This window comes from Camellia sinensis, chromosome 2 (assembly GCF_055761805.1).
Source record: "Camellia sinensis isolate YWXY chromosome 2, ASM5576180v1, whole genome shotgun sequence".
NCBI classification, from domain to species: Eukaryota; Viridiplantae; Streptophyta; class Magnoliopsida; order Ericales; family Theaceae; genus Camellia; species Camellia sinensis.
In genome coordinates this window covers 223570328-223591367 of record NC_138962.1, presented here as the reverse complement: position 1 = coordinate 223591367, position 21040 = coordinate 223570328, and the positions used below count along the sequence as shown (strand labels likewise).

Below are 21040 nucleotides of genomic sequence, written 5' to 3'. Positions count from 1 at the left end.
GATATGTGTAAAAAATTGTCACAAAAAAAATTATTTTTAGTGATAATTTTATTAAGACTTGTTTTTAATAGGACGTGATAAAAATTAAATTCAACTATTAAGACCTATTGATAATTTATCTTATTATTTATACTGTACTTTCAAGAACCGGTATACGTTAGTATATATATTTTAAATTGTTAAACCAAATACAACCGTAATTAGTTATTTTAGCTAGCTTCTTTTCAAACCGTACATCAATTTGTAACTATTTCAATACGAGTCGACTTGAGCTCCGTAAACTGCCCTAGAGCCGATGGACAAAACAAAGGGTTGAACAAGTGCAAAGGTAAAAGGTTGTTGACTCGGCTGTGAATCGAAGGCGGTGCAGTATGGGCAAGAGGCGAGAGAAGCGAGTAGCAACCGCCACCGGTTCAAACCACCGTCGTGACCGACATCGGACGACCGACTCGGCCGCCGATTCAAACCCTAACCGGGACCGCAAGCTCTTCATCATCTTCGTCGTCTTCTTCATCGTCCTTCCCGCCATTTCCCTAATTGTATACACTACTCTATTCGCTTCACGCACAGACACTTCTCTCCCAAACTCACACCAACCAGGCCTCGCCAAGATCGACATGAATTACCTCCAAGTCCTAACTGTACGCATCTCTCTCTCTCTCTCTCTCTCTCTCTCTCTCTCTATATATATATATATATATATATATACACTATTATATATGTTAGCGCTGATTTGATATCTAAGTGTTTGGTCGCTTCTTCTTCTGCACGCGGTAAATTTTTATATCCTAAAAATAAAAAAAAAAATTATTATTTGAAGGCGTAGGTAAGATTTGAACCCAAATCCTTCTGTTTCATTAAGATACTAATTTCCTTATTATTTATTTTTAGACTTACTTTTGTGAATTCTGAATTGCACACGCATCGCTTGTGCCACCTGCTAATATATATATGTGTGTATTCATGTATTGTAATTGTAGTTATTTGTGCAAGAGAATAGAGATAGAAGTTTCAGGTATTTCAATTATGTTTTCTTTAGAAATTCAGGAGAATTCAAAGTTATCGGAGAATACATCTCACCGGCATTTTAGGAATCCAGTACTGGCCTACATTACTCCATGGTATGTCCATCTTATAAACAGTGTTTTGTATTAAGCAAAGAAGCTTTGATTTTAGTGGGGAGACAATGCTATCAATCTCTTATAATTAAGTTTGTTTTACAAGTAATTTGGTTTTTGTTAGTTTGATTGGCATGATATTAGAGTTGGTACATACGGGATGCATTATTGTGTAATGTGGGGAAGAGAAAGTTCATTTTGGTATGTATGTTGATATCTTAGTGTATTAATCAGTGTAACTAGAAAATGCTAGTAAATTTGGTAATCTAGAACAATCCCAAAAGTATTTCCTAATATATTTACTAACCATTTTGTAGGAGTAAAATAAAAAAAAAGAAGCAAATATGATGAATTAAAATCTAAGGTGACTGAACTTTTGACATGACGAAACGTAGGAAAAAAATCTACATTAAAAAAAAATGTCTAATTGCTGAAAAAAAGTACTCAAGAAGTACTTTAAATTCTTTTAGTATAATACATATAAGTCTACCCCTATCATACTGCAATCATGTGACGTACTATGTTCTTGTTCTACGTAGCTGAATGATTCACATTTGAGATGACCCTATCATACTGCAATCATGTGACGTACTATGTTCTTGTTCTACGTAGCTGAATGATTCACATTTGAGATGACACAGGTTTTAATAGATTAAACATCTTAGGAATATTGAATTATATGACTAGTAGTTAGATTTGGAGCTGGTACTTGTATTCTCAATCAAGTATCTATGGTCACAAAATATAAATTTTCTCCAACCAAAAGTTTAGTGAGAAAGTGTGGAAATTTCTCAGCTTGTATAAGTTTATTTTGCTAGCCAAACTAATTATATGTAATAGAACTGTTATTTCCGTGAGATTTCTTTTTAGATTGTTAAAAGGTTGCAAAGTTCGCAATGTATTTTCATGGTGATTTGGGAGAAGCTTGTGGTTGTGAATATGTGGTTTTCCGACTACCTTTCATATTTGGGTTTTTGGGTTCAGTATGATGCTATCTCTAGTATAGACATTTGTTTGATAATGATGGGTCTCCATTTTTGTCATATACTCATAGCAACCTTCAGCATTTACAAATTCACTATCACATACTGAATGTTGCAGGAACTCAAGAGGCTATGATATTGCAAAGACATTCAATTCCAAGTTTACTCATCTATCGCCTGTGTGGTATGACCTGAAGAGGTGTGTCTGATTTCTGATTATCAACTTGAGTAAGTCCTGAATCTTAGAAATGATTGTTTTGAAACCTGAAGTTTATGAGAATATATTGACCTTTGGGGTCTCTATAATATGCTAACCCCTTTTGGTATGGTTGTTAGCTGAGGGATTTTAAGTTTTAACAATGAATTTGAACTTGTTATTTTAGCTTTCCAGCATTTACCATCGCTTTTCATTTTAATTTTTTTTTATATAAGATTACCATTATTGCCAAAATTGCTGGTGATCCATAGTCATCAAGTGGTATCAGATGCCCAAAAGGCCCACTCTTTTGGATGGAGGCAATTGATACTGACATCAGAGCCTTGATAGAGCTAAATGAGACTTCAAAAATCTCTAGAGTTATGATATTTATGCTAAAATGACAAAGAATGAGAAATTGGACTGTTTAAGCTAGGGCTGTATGTGCTGTTAAATATGTTCATGCTCTTTATTCTTTCTTTCTGATGCCAGCCAAGGGACCAAGTTAGTTCTGGAGGGAAGACATAATGCTGATAAAGGATGGCTTTCAGAGCTTAGAATGAAAGGAAATGCTCTGGTATAATTAACTCATTTTATCATATTGCACATTGGAAGCAGACAAATGTACTATTTTCCTACGTAGTAGGATTAGCATGACTTGTATTTTCAACGCTTGTTGAACAAGAATTAAAAAAAAATGAATTGAAAATTTGCTGAAAGAATAAGTACACATTAAGAGTAACCAAAAGGCATCTTTGACAGGACATAAATTTCTCCCAAAGATGCTCATAATTATTTGTCAGATTTTCTCTTTTATGAAGTTTATTGCTTTAAACATTTAGAGAACTCAAATTAGAATGATTGGCTTCACAATCTTGGTTTTTCACTTATTTATTTATTTATTTATTTTTCAAATATTCCAATACACGAAAAGATGATGGCACCACACATATTAGGGGGAAGATATCTTTACTCGGATATAACTATTATTCTTTCGTTTCTTTTGCTTGGATTGATTCCTTTTTCTTTCTTGGAAATACTTATATAGCTGAGCATATTGACAAGTACTCATGCTTCTTTCTAGTAGGTTTTTGGTATTATAACTTTAAAAAAAAAAATACTAAACTTCCTTAATTGGTTTTTTTTTCCTCTCTTGCAAAATAGGTTTTACCGAGAGTGGTTCTAGAAGCATTTCCCAATGAGCTGTTGAAAAAGAAGCAGCAGAGGAAAAAAGCAATTGACCTTATAGTGAGAGAATGCGAGTAAGCCTTTTATCCCGCAACATATATTCTATCTCAGTAAGTTTGTGTTATATGAGGAAACATGGTTCACTGAAAACATCTATGCTAAATGGAAAGGTAAGACACCTTCCTACTTTGGGGGGTAGTTATAGGACCATTGTATTCTTATTTTATCCTAAAACCATGTCACTGACTAAAAGAAATCAAGTGTTAAATGGTAACTTAAAAGAATGCCACATCATCAAATATTCCCCCTAACTACCTTCAAATCCCTTTTGTCATTCCTATGCTTTTGTCTTTCTTTCCCTTCCGCTCTCTCCATGGGCTACCGTCATGTGCACTGCAAATGTACCGTCATATATTGAGGAAGAATGGAAACAGTACATGCAAGGGTTAGTTCAAAAACTACCCAACGTTAACCTGCCCTTTTTGTCTTTTTCTTTCGAAAATATAAGATTGATAAAGATTGGTGGTCGGGGGGTGGGTGGGTGGGTGTTGATAATGTAGGTGTTGGTCATATAATGTGGGATGTTGGGAGGATGAACTGGATGCAGACCTAACTTCAAGCTGTATTTCGAAGAAGATGCTGACTTTATACTGTAAATGGTCTCGGCTATGGATTCAGATTATGTCAGGACTATATTTATACCTGGAAACTAATAAGCACAGACACTTCTGAGAATGTGACGTATCCGAGTTGAGTCGTGTCGTGTCGTGTCAGACACCGACACTCTTTGGACACTTCTCCGACACGTGTCCGACACTTTTCAAAGCATGTTCAATTTTTTTTTTTTTTTTTTTTTTTTAAAGATCCGGACACTCTTTGGACACTTGGAAGACACACATGTCTATCGCTTAAACATATGTGTCTATCGATTAGACATAGGTGAAACTAATTATAGGTTTGAACAAAACAACTTAAAATACAATAATAAAACAAAAACCATATAAATCTATAGGAATTGTGTCATATTGCATTTTTTATTATCTTTTAATGATATATTCATATATGTAACATATAATAAATATATAAAATTATGTATTTCATGCGTGTCCCCCATGTGTCATGTCTTACATTTTTTGAAAATTAGCTTGTCGGCGTGTCCGTATTGTGTCATGTCGTGTGTCCATGTCCATGATTCTTAGCCTGAAAAGATTTGAGAGATCTCATTTCACACCTTCCCTGGCATGTTATTGTTGTTCACATGTCAAGAGTGAACCAGATATAATCATCGACCACTGATTAATGCTAATGGCTTTTCATCTTTGGGGTTTGATATTACAATTCAAGGATGGAAACAGCCTGTTCATGTGTGTTTAATAGTTGTTTACTATTTTTTTAAGTAAAAATGTTTATGTGGCTCTTCTCATAATGTATAGGGAAATCGAATATGATGGTATTGTGCTTGAATCTTGGTCAAGGTGGGCGGCATATAGAGTCTTGCATGATCCAGACATGCGGAATACGGTATTTAAAAATTCTCTTTATGATTCTTTTCCTTTCGACAATTTTTGCAGTGTTTGAGATACGCACCATCTTCAGCATGTAATCAGCTGCAGTGTAGGCACTTATAAATATCTCATTATTTTCACTATTGTATTTCCTAGTTTTGAGAAACAAATTGACATGGCTTTCCCTTTGATAAACACAATAATTAACCAGTGTCATTTTGAGAGGTCTGTTTGGTTTACCTTTTTTCATGAGCCAACTCGTTAAACCTTTCATAAATTCAAATATTTCCTTGCCTTGGTTGCTTGTCTTGAGTTTTCAAAAGTGTTCTACGATTGTAAAATTTAGCAAAAAGAAGAATAAAACCTTGCTGTTGTAATATCCAAGTTGTGTGTCATGAATGGATATTCTAGTGATATTATCTTGCTCTTAAGCATGGATGCATGACCTGTTAGTTTTTAGCATTTTAACCCGCATATTCGCCTTTATATGAATCCCATTTTGTCTTCTTACATCCTAAGATCTGTGAGTTTTGTGGGATCTTTATTGTTTTGCAAGCCTAGGCACTTCAGTTCATAAAGGAACTTGGACAAGCACTACATGCTGTGAGCTTAGAGAGGAACAGTAAGCAACGTTTGCAATTAGTGTATGTTATCAGTCCACCATATTCGGAGAAGCTTCAAGAGCATGACTTTGGACCAGAAGATCTCAAAAGCTTGAGTGATGATGTGGATGGTTTTTCACTTATGACCTATGACTACTCAAATCCTCAGCATCCGGGTCCCAATGCTCCTCTAAAGTGGATCCATTCTACTTTGCAGCTGCTCCTTGGTACCTCCAGTAGTGGTGCTCGGAGCCTGGCTCATAAGATATTTATTGGTATCAATTTCTATGGGAATGACTTCACCCTCTCAGAAGGTATGTCACTTCGGTTTATCCTTTAATTATTATTTGCTGCTTGGTATTAATTAATTTATATTTTTTTATTTATGCTCTAATTGATTAATAAGAGCACATGAAGAAAGAAGACATGAAATGTAGAAACTTGTTATAGTTCGGGATGCAAGCTTACAATTTCCCCCCCTTCTTGTGCTTTTTTGTTTTTTGGTTAATCAAATAAGGCACCATGATTTGTCATTTCCAAAGCATCTTGAGTCATTTGGTTTCCAACTCTATGACTTTGGACAAAGTAGATGCGAATCTTGAGGATGCTTTTCATCCTTTGAAATCAACCCATGTGGGGTCTTGTTAGCGCTTCTAGTGTACATATGCTATATGCATTAAAAATGTCATTATATTATTGGTGGATAGGATATGAACTTTTGACTGAAGCGAACCCAAGACAAGGATTCTTTAGATAACTAAGTCCAAACCATCTAGTAATTAATTCAATGAGCTAGGCTTTCCTTTCTGATGATCAATTGAGCATTTAATGGAGTCCTTATATACCCAAGGAAATCTGTCTGATTCGTGGTTGGTGAACGGAGATGTTTGCCTAGGAGTTTATTAGAAGGAACTTTCTTTTACTCTCCCGTTTGATTAGGAGAAAAAAATTATGGAAAGTGGAAGTGGTAGAAAGTAAAGAGAAGAAAAGAAAATGGGAAATAAAATATGTTTTATTCCAAGCATTTGATTAGGATTAAAATTATGCAAGAACAAGAGAGAGAAATTTGGAATTTTAACTGTAAGTAACCCCTTGCATGGACATAGCTATTTTTTTTTGTATTTTCCTGTTTTTTTGCAAGAAATTAAAAACTTAGCCATGTAGTATGCTATAGGGAAAGAGGAGAAGAAGAGGGCCACAAACCTAAAACAAATGGCCACAACCTTATACACTTTCAATGCTGTCCTAAAACTATTACATAAAGCCATATATATACTAAACAAACTCAGCCTCAAGGTGAAAACTTGTAATGTTATGTTGATAATATACATGATCAGGCAGTTCTTGTTCTGAATGATCTTCAATTATCAGGTTTAGGCGGTGGAGCTATCACTGGAAGGGATTACCTGTCTTTGTTAGAGCAACACAAGCCTTCATTTCAGTGGGAGAAGAACAGTGCCGAGCATTTCTTCATATACTCTGATAATCAACATGTCAAGCATGCGGTGTTTTACCCATCGCTGATGTCAATATCAATGCGGCTAGAGGAAGCCCGTTCTTGGGGTGCTGGCATCTCGATTTGGGAAATTGGACAAGGTTTGGATTACTTTTTTGATCTTCTGTGATAAGAGATCTTCCTAGTTCTTTCTTAGAAATTGTAACATAATTTCGGGTATTCATTGTTCACTCTTTTTTAACCAGGGTAATTTTGGTTAATTCATTTGTCAGTTATTTTCTCATAAGGTAGCATCTGATATGCTTCTAGCATTATTTTGACAATTTTGTGTTTGTTGTCACAAAGATTTAGATTGGGATATATATATATATATATACATATATACGGTGGAGGTTGTGGTATTGCCTGTGGTAATATTTGAACCATTGACCTAATGAGGTATATAAATTCTAATACCTAATTGCACTTCAAGTCTTGTCTCGATTTACAGGAACCTAACTTGTTTGTCCATGAAAACATTATAAAGGAAAGTGTTATTTGTCTGAACCCCATTTTGTGGAAATGTTATTTGTTATCTCTTGGAATACCAGTGTGGTATGTGCACTTAGTCCCGTTTGTTTTCAGAGGAATTCATAGTGAGGGGATCAATAGTGAGAGGATTAAATAAAATTGTGTTTGTTTTGATGATAGTTGTTAGTGTAGGAATTGTTAAATTATTTTTATATAAAATAATAAACAAATAAAAAAATATAAAAAATTAAACATTAATGTTTAAAAACAAAATTCCAATATGTAAAAAATAAAAAAAATTATAATCCCTTCACTATTTTTCTAATATCACCTTCACCTCCACCTCCACCTCCTCCATCCCAATCCTCTTTCCAACCTCTATCTTAATCCCCTCTTTTATTCTAATCCCTTCCCCAACTCTACAAACATAACATTAAATAATCCCATCTCCATCATAATTTCCTCTTATTCATTACACTCCAAAACAAACGGGGCCTTAGTGTTCTCGATACATGAGGTGCCACAAATAAAGATGGATAGGGTCATAGTTTTATCTCTCACCGACCCAAGCAGGTTAAAAGGTTGGATTCATTAATCCAATAATTACTGCTCTTATTGATTATGAAGTACCATGTTAACAAGTTTGAGTTTGGTATGTTAGGGACTAGTGAAAATAAAAAATTGATTTCATGAAATCTATCTGTACGGGGGCGAAATATCCTCTGCTTTCCGTACTCCTTGTACTCCAAGCTTCTCTTGACGGCGTCTACCTGGCAACACAGAAACGGTGAGCTGCCCGGCGGTGGTGTGCCAGATAGACCCTCCGACGATCAAGTCAGTCCACTTGAGGAAGAAGAAGACTGATAGAGTGAGAGTATTCTCTTTGGGGAAGAAGTTGCATACCTTTAACGTTCGTCTTCCACCCTATTTCTAGGCTGGCCATGCAGCCTCAAGATTGCGCGCGCACTACCTCTGTTGTCCTTCCCTGGACAAGTGGCAATGCTCACCTCCCACCACCTTACGCGTGTAAAGGCTTAGTCCTTCCACCAGTACACGCAGAACTGTCTAACGGTATTGAGGCATGCGTGGAGCAGATGTCCTCTCCCTCGTGCCATTGGCCCAGGTGGCACACCTAACCGTAGTACCACGACCGGCCTATCTCCTGCGAAAAACTATCACTAGAGGCACTCAACCGAGCTATGCCCTACCGGACTGCCCCTTGGCAAAGGGGCAGAGGGGTGATGCTCATGGGCCGGGCTGGTATTGATCGGTTTATCGTGGCATACCAGTCGCGAGGCATGCCGGCCTCCGTCCGTTCTACCTTCATTCGAAGTTATCTGGAATCTGCCCATCTCGGCTAACCGGTCAGAGACGTGCCATCCCTCACTTGTCCATAGTTTTAGCCCGAGCTACCCGTAGCCCGGTCTCGCCACTTGGCTGTGTGCCCTGGCGAATGTTTACAACTCGGCCAGGTTTAGTTCACGCCGGTCAGCCGATCTTTTCGACCGAGCAAAACTGACCCACCGGCCCTCTCAATAGAGGAAATAGCACGGCGTCGTGAGGTCTGTCACGACCCGCCCTACCTCAGCTCGGCCGCACTAACGGCGCAAATCTCCCATCTCAATTGCCTCTTAATCCCATCCGAGTCATCGTGATTGGGATTATCTCCGTGACCGAGCCAACGGTTAGTGAATTGCATCATTTCCTAGCCGAGCATGGTTGGGGCGATATTTGTCACCGAGCTATATCATTTGGTCGGTCATTTCCACTGCTGTCTTGTCAAACGTCGTATCACCGTACTGACAGCCGCGTTTCCAGTGCCACGTGGCTTCACGTCATTGGGTCGTGCAGCCAGCTGTCCTGCACGCGCAGAATTCAAACGGCGCAGCCGTTTGGGGTTCATTCCCCCCTCTTTTGTATTCCAACAGAGGGCCTAAAACCCTTCACTTTTCACCGTCTCTTCCACACAAACCCTAAACCTCTCAAACCTTCGAACCCTCCAGACCACTGTCATTACTGTCTCAGTGCTACATCCTCCATTTCAGATCCTTTCGAAGGCCACGATCAAGCTCTCGAGGTTGCGTTCACCCTCACATCTGCCCCCCTGGTAAGCTACACTACCTTCCCTTGCATTTTCTGTTTCTGTTTCTCGAAATTCTTTATACGTGTTCTTCCATTCCGTGTCACTGTGCTTCGTGTGTTTTTTTTGTTTGTGACCACTAGAGTCCCCTTTCTTTGCTTAGAACCTGCACACCCTAGGGCAAATGGGAACTTTGAGAATGGAAGGGGCCTCTGAGCCCCCTGTTCCTCCTTGGTTCAAACGAGTTCGCCCCACTTCCGGGATGAACAGTTTAAATCTGGGTAGAACCGAGCTAAACGCTCATTTAGATCCATAGGTAGAGCTATAGCCGAGCAAAAACTGGTTTGTGGCTTTTTACCGAGGTCGCAACCGAGCTGAATACTTTAATTAGATTGGTAAATAGGAACGCGCCGAGCTGAATACTCCATTAGATCTGCAAATAGGAATGAACCGAGCTAGGAAATCGACAAAGTGGTCTAGCCGAGGTAGGGTTCGAACCGGCCAAACACTAGTGACCCTTTCATTGAGCTAGTTGCAATAAGAGCCGCGCAACTTTTGTCGTGCTAACCCTTGGAAATTATTTTTAATAATGCAGAACACACTAGGACCGTCCAAGCCAGTCCAGAACCATCATTGGTGGAGCTCAAGGTCCAAGCAAATACACCATCCTTTTTGACCGAGATAGTCAATAAACCAAATAAAACCGAGATAAATGGGGAAGTACCGATTTATGGTTAGCTCGCCCGGCGCGATGGCAGAGTTTCGAAGGGAGTACAACATCCCAGATGACGTTGTCTTAGAGCTCGCCAAAAAGGGAGACACCCCCTAGGGGGACCTAGACTGGTGCCCCTTTACCGTCGTATCAATAGTAGAGGGAGGGCTCCGCTTCCCAGTTCAACCCTTGATCTGCGAATTTTTAAGGCAGACAAGGCTTTGCCCGACCCAAGTTTCAAATAATACTTACAAAATAATAAACGGGGTCGCCGAGCTGAACCGGAGGCTCGGTCTCAATCTCGGTCTGGCCGAAATTTTTCATCAGTATAGTCTAAGTAGAAACAAGAGCGGGCTTTGCTGGTACCTCAAAGTCAAGAAGGGCCGAGCAAAGCTAATAGAGGGCAACCCGGACAAGGAGACCGACGACGACGACTTCTTGTGGGTGTCCGATCGCTATGAGGACACCGAGGCACCCATATCGGGATGGTATATTAGAAAGGATTTTGGCAGTGCCGGTGAGTCGCTCGGCTGACCGCGCTATTTTCTTTATGGATCAATTACTTTCAATGCCGATCTAACACTTGTCTTCTTTTTGCAGATAAGCACCTAGCAGCAGACTACTACCGAGCCAACCAAGAGGCCATCAGAGTCCTGTTGTGCCATCCTACCGAAGAGAGGGAGGCTTCGAAATTGCTCGGCTTCGAACAGACCTACCACTACACTGCGCCGCGCAAGAGCCGGGTTACCGATTTTCTGCGTGCGCCAACCCCAGAACCGGATCCAAACCTACCACCGATCAGGCTTATTCCACTCACTGCCGAGCAAGAAATGGCGAAAATCAGGGCCATCAAGTCCATGATCACCGGGGAAGAAGACGAGTCCCAAAAACTAGAGGCAACCGAGAGGACATTCTCCACACCCGCCATGCAGCAAGAAGGGGCAGTACTGGCGCTCGCCAGCGAGCAACCGGCTGGTCGGTCCAAGAAACGGCCGAGGAAAGAGCAAACCGGGCCGCGTCTGGCCGATGAAGACTCTATCGATGGCGTCTCCACCGAGCTCGGGGACCAGGCCGAGCAACCACAGACCGGCAAGTCCAAGGGCCCAGCCACCCCCCCGGTCTGGGCGCCCGAGTTCAAATACCAGGGCCGAGCAGTTTCTTCGGAGGACTCCGTCTACGCGGACAAGGACTACTCGCTTGGTTTCAATTTGACCAAGGGGTTGATCTTGCCCGTTGATATGAAAAAACATGATGAGCTTTCCGACCTCAAGGTCCTCCGCTCGGCGGCAAAATCCATAGTGCTAGTAAGTTCTCCATTTTTTACGTCAAACTGTTTGCTCGGTTTTTGCGCGGTTTTTCGAATACTGACGATCTTTCCCTTGTTTTCAGGCCGCGCAAAAGAACTATTTGGCCCACGACCGAATGATCAAAGTGCGGCAGAGCTTACGGGATGCCATAGCGGAGAATAAGGCACAAAAGACCGAGATAGCGAAGCTTAAAGCTGAGCAGGAAGCAGTTGAGGCCGAGCGAGATATCTTGAGCCAAAAGGTTGACCGAGCTAACGAGGACAAACTTCGGGCCGTGAAGTCGACGAAGGCTCGGTATCTCGCCGAGCTGAGGAAACTGCGCGATGCGCACAAAGCCGAGAAGGATAAGGCCGTTGATGATGCAGAAGACCGGGGATACGCGCAGGTCGAGAAGACCTACGAACGGCAGGTCCAAGCGATCAAGGACATCTTTTTTCAGTGCGGCTGGAAAGCTGCCGTGGAGAAAGTTGGTCTTGGTCACGATTCTGACATGTTCATTAATCCGCCTGCTGCCTATATCTCGGTCTATATGCAGGCGTACTCCAAGGCCACCCAAAACCGGCTCATCGCAGATGCAAGGAAAGAGGCCGAGGAAGAAGCCGCCGCCGCGAAACAAGCCGAGCAAAATCCTCCCGAAGCATCTCCAGATGCAGAGGAAGAGGCTGATCGGGATGTTGCCGTGGTGGAAGGCATTGACGATGACGCCGAAGAAAACCTGCTCGAGCACAATGTGGAGGAGGCCGAGCAAACTGTGCAAGTCGCCGAACAAACGGACTGACATTTTAACTCGTCCGAGCAAAATCTGCTCGGCCTTCATTCGTTTGTAAATTTCATGCAATTTCGACGTGACCGAGCAAAATCAACTCGCCTTTTAAGTTGGGTAAGCCGCCAACATTTCTTTTAGGCCGGGCTGAATTATAGGTTGGACAGAACTCCGACATTCTGAATTCTGCCGAGCAAACTCCGCTCGTTTTCCATATTGGGCAAGACACCAATACGTCCACTGGGCCGAGCAAAATCAGCTCGGCCCTCACACTGGGCAAAACACCAATGTTTCAGTTGAGTTGGTCATGACGCCAACATTTCAACCGGGCGAGCAAAACCAGCTCGGCCCTAACGCGAATTGGGCCATACGCCAATTACATCGTCGGACAATGCCCCAGCTGTTTGTGCGGTCTACTTTCATTCTGGCGAGGGGAAATCAGTCCGGTCCCATTCAGGTCGGTCACCCCACCGACCCGCCCTACCTCAGCTCGGCCGTACTAACGGCGCAAATCTCCCCTCTCACTATCTTATGCATTAATAAGCAGTTTTCTACTACAATCATATATAAAATGGATATTTGATAGGTGGTCCTTTATACTTTTCTCTTTTTTTGGGGAGCGATCACGGATCCATTCAACTCGACCGAATGAACTAAACACGATTGATTTTGGGCAGATAAAATATTTCAACGGACAGATGTAGATAAAATATTTCAAAATTTACGGATACGATTTGGATAGCGGTTCAAGCATTTTGTATCCGCATAAACTCGATCCATTCATAGATGTTAAAAAAATAATAATAATAAAAAAAAAAAAAAAAAAATTGCTAACAAGTAACAACATAGAGTAGAAATAATAAAAAATTTTTTTTTGTGAAAATAGAAAATAATATCTTTAAAATATGCAATCATGACTTAATATAGACAAATAATATACATATTTTCAAATTATTAGTTATTGAAGATTGTAGAAGTTATGAATTATAATTCAAAAAAATATCTAAAATTTGTAAAGTCTAAATCGCTAAATTGATCACATCTATCTGTTAGCTTGCACAGTCCGCTCATTCTGCATCTGCTAAATTGGTAGACAAAAACTTATTGATTTTTTTCTAATCTACTAAATTCTGAACGGATGAGATGTTACCCGATCCAATCGGATCCACAATCATCCCTACTTTTCTTTTCTTTTTGACTTTTTTTTGTTTTGTTTTTATTTTTGTTTTTGTTTTTCCTTTTTCCAATTTCTCCGTTCTTTTTTTCTCACAATTCAAAAGTGCGAGACCTCACACTAATGAAGGAATTATTCTTTTGATTTTCATTGGTTGATTGTGAAAATTATCCAATGTTGCATAACAACGTTAACTCAAGTGAATTTTAATAAATTTTCTTATAAATAAATTATTGAGATTCATTTTATTATTTTGAATTGAAATGTTTCAAAAAACTAAACCACATTGTTTGGGGAGTTTTTTTTATTATAAATATTCTAAAAACTTAAATTATTTATCAAAATAATATACTTTTCAAACTATTTATCAAACAAATTTACTTTTTTAAAAATGTAAGTTTAAAATGCAAGTTCATCATGAATCTCATGTTTAAAATGCGATTTCATGATAAAATCGCACATGATTTCGCATTGACTTGACTTATAAATGTATAAATATGGGCCATGTCAAATGAAATTGCATGTTCAAGGTGCAATTTCACCATGAAATCATATTTTGAACTTGCAATTTTAAAAATTGAATTAGTTTGATAAATAGTTTAAAAACTAGGCTCTATTTGGAACGATTCTCAAAATCGTTTTCTACGCTTGAGTTCGCGCGCGGTGTTTGGATAGAGTTGTGGAATTAATTTTTCACAACTCTGCAGAAAACTCTGTCAAACAGAGCGCGATTTTCAAATTTTTTTTTCGAAATTTGGCCTAACCGGTCGTTCGGCCGATTGACCGGAACAGTGAATTTTTTTTTTTTTTTTTTTTTTTTGCAATTGATATGTTAATTTTTATGTATTCGAAAAAAATATTTTCTGAATTTTTAAAAAAAATTTATGTGCTTTAAAATAATTTTGAGTTGTATGTTTAGTTATAAGTTGTAAATTTTTGTATCAAATATCAAATGTCACATCAACAATTTCCCACTCAATTCAAAACTCTTTTCAAAATTATTTTCAAAACTCTTTACCAAACAAATTTTCTACACTCAAATCATAATTCTAAATCTCACAAACTCAAAATATAACTCATACTCTCAAATCATAGTTACAAAGTTCTACCAAACGTAACCTTAATTATTTACACAAATAGTTTAATTTTTTAAAATATTCAAAAAAAAACAAAAAAAAAACACATTGTTTGGGAGCATTTGTTTGTGGAGTAATTCAATGGGACAAATGATTTTTATAAAATAAAACACAAATATGAACTCTTTATATGGATTTATTATTTGTTTCACATTTATTCTCATTTTAGGAAATTTTTTTATACTTCTTTCATCCTAAAATATTAGTTCCTTATTCCATTTTGACTATTATTTTAAGACAGAGGGAGCAATTATTTTTTACTGATAGTAAAAAATAATACTGGGCTTTGGTAATGGGCCTGAATGTACAACTGTACTGCATAGCGTGTACAACTCGCAATTGTATTGCATGTTCAATGGACTTCTTGAGGCATTTTCTCAGCCACACAATCAATGATTTACCACCCCATCCAATACGCCACGTGTCACTGAACAAGTGACCACAATCCCATCTCCCCTTCCACCTCATCACCTCCCTCAGTCAAAAACCACCAGCCAAACGACACCCACTGAATCCCAGAAGCTAAGCCTCAAAATTTTCACAGTAACCAAACAAAAATTGCAGAAAAAACAAAAGACAAAAGAAAAATTCTCATGGTGTTTGATTGAACCAAATTCTACCAAAATTTCTGAGTTCTTGAGAAACAGAAAATTATGCTATGGAGACCCTCAATGCAGTTGGATTGACACCCATCTCTGTTTTCTCAGACAGAAGATCAGAACCCAGAAAAACTCTCTCTCCCCCAACAACTTTCCCATTCAAATTCCCAAATTCTAACCCTAACCCACCAAATTTTCAAGTGGGTTTCTCAAATTTGTCAAGGAGTTTTGGTGGGGGTCTAGTGCTATTATCTTCATTTCTCAATTCTGGGTTTTCTAGGGCTTTGACATATGAAGAAGCCGCACAACAATCAGTGAGCGCAACCACTTTAATTCCCAGTTCTGACTTCGATTTTGGTGGGTTTGTTGATGATATCGTCAATTTCGCAGTAGATAATCCGGTGGTGGTTGCTGGTGGCGTCGCCATTGTGGCGGTGCCTCTGGTTGTGTCTCAGGTGTTTAGTAATTTTAAGCCATTTGGGGTTGAGTCTGCTAAGAATGCTTATGCAAAATTGGGTGATGATGAAAGTGCTCAGTTGCTTGATATTAGAGCACCGTCGGAGCTCCGGCAGGTGGGTGTCCCGGACGTCCGGGGGCTGAGGAAGAAGCCGGTGGCGTTGGCGTATAAAGGCGAGGACAAGCCGAGGTTCTTGAAGAAGCTTTCATTGAAATTTAAGGAGCCAGAGAATACGACATTGTTCATTCTTGACAAGTAAGGTTATCAACCTAATGCTTCTTGGTTTTTTGCTTATTATATATACGTATTGTTGTTTAATTGTACATTGGGTGAAATTTAGATTGACGTTTGTCAAGTTCCACAGCTCTTGTTAAATGGAGATGTGGATGAGTAGAAAATCAAAATCAAAGCAAGAATTGAGGGGGAAGAATGGTAATTTGGTGAAAATGTACAACACTTACAATGAGGCTCAGGATATGTACCGAATGTATTCACAACCCTAAATGGCACACACTCAAAAGAAACACACTACAGCTAGTCTAGCCAGTAAAGAAAAACCAATCACAGCCCAATTGGCTTGGAAAAGAAACAGATCAAACAACAAACTAAAGAACCAAAGAAACAAAAGGAAAAAACCCATCTTTTTTACATTTTCTTTGAGTGTCTAGGATGTTTTAGGGAGGATTTCTTGGGCTTGACAGGAAAATCTCATGCCATTTTCAATTATTTATTTAATCTTTTTTTCAATCTCTCTTTTGCTTTTTGTTATAGTTATTAGCATAGTTGTCAAATCGGGATTCGTATCGTGAATCGAAATGGCCTCGTACCGAAACGCGAATCGAATCGAATCGTAAATCGTAAGGATTCGGTCACTTTTTTTAAATTACTTAAAAACATATATCTACATATTTAAATGTTAAATATATCTTATGAATATAAAATATTTAGACTTAAATCAACAAAAATGTTATTTTGAATGATAATCACCTAATTTAATAGGTAAAAAGTTAACAAAGATTCTTATGTAAAATCACCAACTTACCTTCTTTTTTTTTTTTTTTTTATAGATATTTTTTATCAACCATTCTTAATAAAGATAATAACCAAATAGACAAACTATTAATTTCTAAAGTAACAATAGTTAACAACGATATTGATATTTGGACAACAAGCACATATACTTTTCTAAGTAAGAGTAAGCAAATAATAAGAAAGAATTATTTAGGATATTTTATTTTAAAGCCTAAAACATTTTAAAAGGTATAACTGACCTCACACATGTAATATTCAATTTAATAAAATAGTAATAGATAATTCATAGTGTAACTTTAATCTTAAACATCTTTAGAAGATATATTACAATTTTTTGAAGGGAAAAAAAATGAGAAGAAATGTTAAAAATATGTTAGGTCTGACTGAATCTGATTGGATCCTATAAAAAACTCCATGATCACTAAAATAACAACAAATCATATACATATGTTGGTTATTTTGATATTAAATGCTATTAGAAGGTGTATTATGTTATTTTCACTAAAAAGATGAAAAAAATGAGTCGAAAATATGTCGAACATAATAATTTCAAAAATTGCATGAATCGTAAAAAGTGAATCGAATCGTGAATCGATTGTGAATCGTGTGATTCACTAGAGATTCACTTCCAAAATAGATTCACTCATAGATTCGTATCGATTTTGCAAAAATTGTGTATCGAATCGCGAATCGAATCGCGAATCGTAAGATTCTGATAACAGAGGTTATTAGTGCTTCTTAACTTATGACATGTTGGTGATAGTATTTGAGTTTTCTTTTTAAAAATTTCTTCCAAAATGCTTACATGTGAAACTAATGCTGCTGAGTTTGTGATGGAAGCCAGATTTGATGGAAACTCTGAACTCGTTGCAGAGCTGGTCACTTCGAATGGATTTAAAGCTGCTTATGCCATAAAAGATGGTGCAGAAGGAGCCCGGGGATGGATGGTCGTTACAATTCTCATTTCTCTGTTTCACATTTTTCGTTCTTTGTGGCATCCAAGTTTTATTTGTTTCTCAAATAAGATGAAATTTTAAGATAAAGTCTCTGTGCTTGCAGAATAGTGGTCTTCCTTGGATACTACCAAAGAAAACATTGAGTCTCGATTTCAGCAATTTGACTGATGCAATTGGAGTATGGATTTTACCTCGAGAGCTATCAGCCTACAACTTGTTTGAATTTTTTTTTCCACCCATATGGTTTTTGTTTCCCACAACCTAGAAACAAGTATGTTTTTTTTCATATAGTGTATGACGAGGTATATTTGCAGGAGGGGGCTGAAGCATTGCCCGTTGCCCTTGGATTCGCTGCTGCTGCGGGATTAGGTTTATTGGCATTTTCAGAGGTTAGCCTGTTGATAGATTGTGTCCTTTCGTCATACATTATGCTTTGTTTATTCCTAGGAAAATTATATCCATGGTCCTTGTAATTTATCTTTTGTGTCAATTTGGTCATATAGTTTCAATTGTATCAATTTTGGCTTTTAATTTTTCATATTATGTCAATTTAGTCCAATTGATAACATCCGTTAGAAATTGAACATAAATCAATTACAAAATATTCCATTCAAAGGGAATTGACATTTCAAATTGGATGCTAACCTCTCAATTACTTTAAGGAGAGTGAATAAACTATTTTGCCTATTGATTTTAGGACAAGTTTGGCAACTCTAAAATGATCCATCTTTTTATCTTTTTATCTTTTTTCCATCACATCACCTCTCTACTTTTCCGCACATCTTTTCATAAAAAGACAAAAAGTACACTTATTTAGATCATCCCAAACAATCTCCAATTTCTTAAAGAAAGTTATCAATTGAACTAAATTGACACAATGGATAAAATCCGAGGGTAAAATTTATGCACTTTGAACTACAACTTACAAGAACCAAATTGACACAAAAACAAACTACATGGACTGTGGGTGTAATTTGCCCTTTATTTATTTTTTTCAATGATTCTTACAATGGGTGAACATGGTGCTATGACAAATTCAATTGTTAATGCTTTTCCTGTGTTTTTTAGGTAGAAACAATACTCCAAGTTTTAGGTTCTGCTGCACTTCTTCAAGTTGTCAGCAAGAAGCTCCTTTTTGCAGAGGTTTGTTGAATGTCCTTGTAATTTTAATCTTCTTCCCTCGCTATCAGCATTTCTCGTCTTGTGATCACTGTGTATCATATACACCCTTCTAGTGATCGTAGTGAAGGCCACTGTTGATACACCACTATTAAAGATGCTTAGGTGTTGTCTCCACGGCCTGAAACAGTTAGAATTTTCTTCAAAAGTAAAATTTGAACTCACTTCAACTTTTAATGACAGGATCGAAAGCAAACTTTGCAACTAGTTGATGAGTTCTTGAGCACCAAGATTGCCCCCAAAGAGCTTGTAGGCGATATAACGGTACTTTACCTTAATACATAAAGCTTTATTAATGTTTTTATTTTCTTTTTATTTATGAAGTCCTAGTTTTCAGCTATGGCCTTTTTGCAAATTATTGAACGTTCCATTTAGAATTTCTAACAATTTTGAAACTCAGCAAATTGGGAAGGCCCTTCTACCATCCTCTGATATTAGCAAGGCTCTTCCAGCACCTGGAGAGTCGAGCCCTGCCACCACCGAAAACACAGTGCAGAAAGCAGAAGCTGTTGCCGAGCCACCAAAAGTTGAAGCAGTTGCTGAACGCACTCCTCAAATTAATTCAGTTCCCATACCAGAAGTTAAAACAGAATCACTTCCTGGATTTTCAAGACCGCTTTCACCATACCCATTTGTAATTCTCATTTTCAACCCTTTACAAATTCTTTAATCAATTAATTATTATTTTTCATTTTCGTTGTAGTTTAGGTGCTTGCAGTTTGAAGCTCATGTGCTATTTGCAAGCGGCTAGTATATTTTTGCCTCTTGTTGATGGCACGAGTGTTATCATTTTCATGATTTTGGAATCAAAAAGAAGTTAAAAAATGCTCATCATTTTTGTCCGAAAGCAGTTTTGAAAAATTCGAAATAACTTTGTGGTCTTTCCTAGAAAATGGGTTGTTTTTAGAAGAAAATTTGAAAATAGTTGGCCAATTATTTTGCTTCTCGGCTAACTAACTACTTTTTGGCTTTCTCTTACCTGTGTTTGTTGCAGTATCCGGATTTCAAGCCTCCAACATCTCCAACCCCATCACAACCCTAGAGATGTAACGGCAAATTGAAGGCTTGGTCTTTTTCTTCAACAGGCAATTGTTTGGCTAGGTATTCCCCGAGCCGACATATCAGTTATGATGTATGCTTCTCTTCTCTATGAGATTTTTGGGCTTAAATGAATTGCAATGTAGACAAAATGTAGACAAAGTTAGTTTCATGAGTTGAATAATTTCTATAAGTAGTAAATATAACAATGAAAGAGAAAAACTTCGATGTTGTTAAGTTAGTTTCATGAGTTGAATAATTTCTAGTTTGTGTCTCATGTAAATGGGAATATTCTATTAGCTAGAATTGGATGTGTAAACAATGTTTATAGTAAATTGCTTGCTTCTGGTGTTGTTTGATGTTGTTAATCATAGGGTACCCAAATGTTGATCTTAGATTCTTATCCATCTTATGTGGGTAATAATTTGCGTCGTTGCCTGTAATTTTTTATTTTTTTGTTTATCTTTTTCTCTCTATATCTCTTTGTATTTTCACATGCAAGACGTAGTTGCATAAGAAAGAGAGTGTTGCATGGCCTTTGAGTGAAGTCATGCTCATCATATTGGGATTGAGTCGCCTTCCCTCGACAACCCCCACCCCAAAAAAAATGAAGTTTTCTTGATCGAGTGCTTTCATGTGGAAAAAAAAAAAAAAATGAAAACAATTGCTGGATCAAGAAGTAAAAACAAATGATGAATTTTGTGAAAAATTGTAAGAAAAATGTTAATGAGTGTTGGATTGTAAGTGTTTTGAGTTTTGTAGACTATTGATTAATGTGAAAGAATATCAATAATCATATAACATTATTTATTTTATAATTTTTAATAAAAAATTAATACTTTATTCTAAATCTCGACACAAAGTTTTTAAATTAGTTTAATGAAAAGTGCTATTTAAAATTATATTTTATAAATTAATACACAAAATAATCAAAAATTAAAAGAAAACAAACAAATATGTGATGATAATGAGGGGAATGTGTCATGACAATTTTTGACTGGCAAATTAATACTCAATTCACTCACATTCTCAAGCCAGGGTCAACAACA

At 37.7% G+C, this 21040-nt stretch overlaps 1 protein-coding gene across 1 annotated transcript; it reads left to right on the top strand.

The window, feature by feature from the left end:
* Window positions 1-240: 240 nt before the first annotated feature.
* Window positions 241-20359, top strand: LOC114275052 (uncharacterized). The gene is made up of 20 exons (XM_082913451.1): window positions 241-641; window positions 1048-1121; window positions 2220-2300; window positions 2790-2874; window positions 3462-3559; window positions 4919-5006; window positions 5552-5906; window positions 6964-7213; window positions 7639-7642; window positions 8186-8210; window positions 10951-11654; window positions 11740-12346; window positions 15372-16041; window positions 17663-17765; window positions 17878-17952; window positions 18089-18163; window positions 18843-18917; window positions 19137-19217; window positions 19354-19587; window positions 19948-20359. The coding sequence occupies exons 1-20, from the start codon at window positions 372-374 to the stop codon at window positions 19993-19995; spliced, it is 4002 nt and encodes a 1333-aa protein (XP_082769577.1). The 5' UTR covers window positions 241-371; the 3' UTR covers window positions 19996-20359.
* Window positions 20360-21040: the final 681 nt, after the last annotated feature.

Excerpts from the sequence above, each read along its gene's own strand:
- LOC114275052 (XM_082913451.1), top strand. The coding sequence starts at position 372 with ATGGGCAAGAGGCGAGAGAAGCGAGTAGCAACCGCCACCGGTTCAAAC. Across the intron at positions 1,122-2,219 it reads CTGGCCTACATTACTCCATG|GAACTCAAGAGGCTATGATA; the intron begins GTATGTCCATCT and ends TGAATGTTGCAG. Across the intron at positions 19,588-19,947 it reads CGCTTTCACCATACCCATTT|TATCCGGATTTCAAGCCTCC; the intron begins GTAATTCTCATT and ends TGTTTGTTGCAG.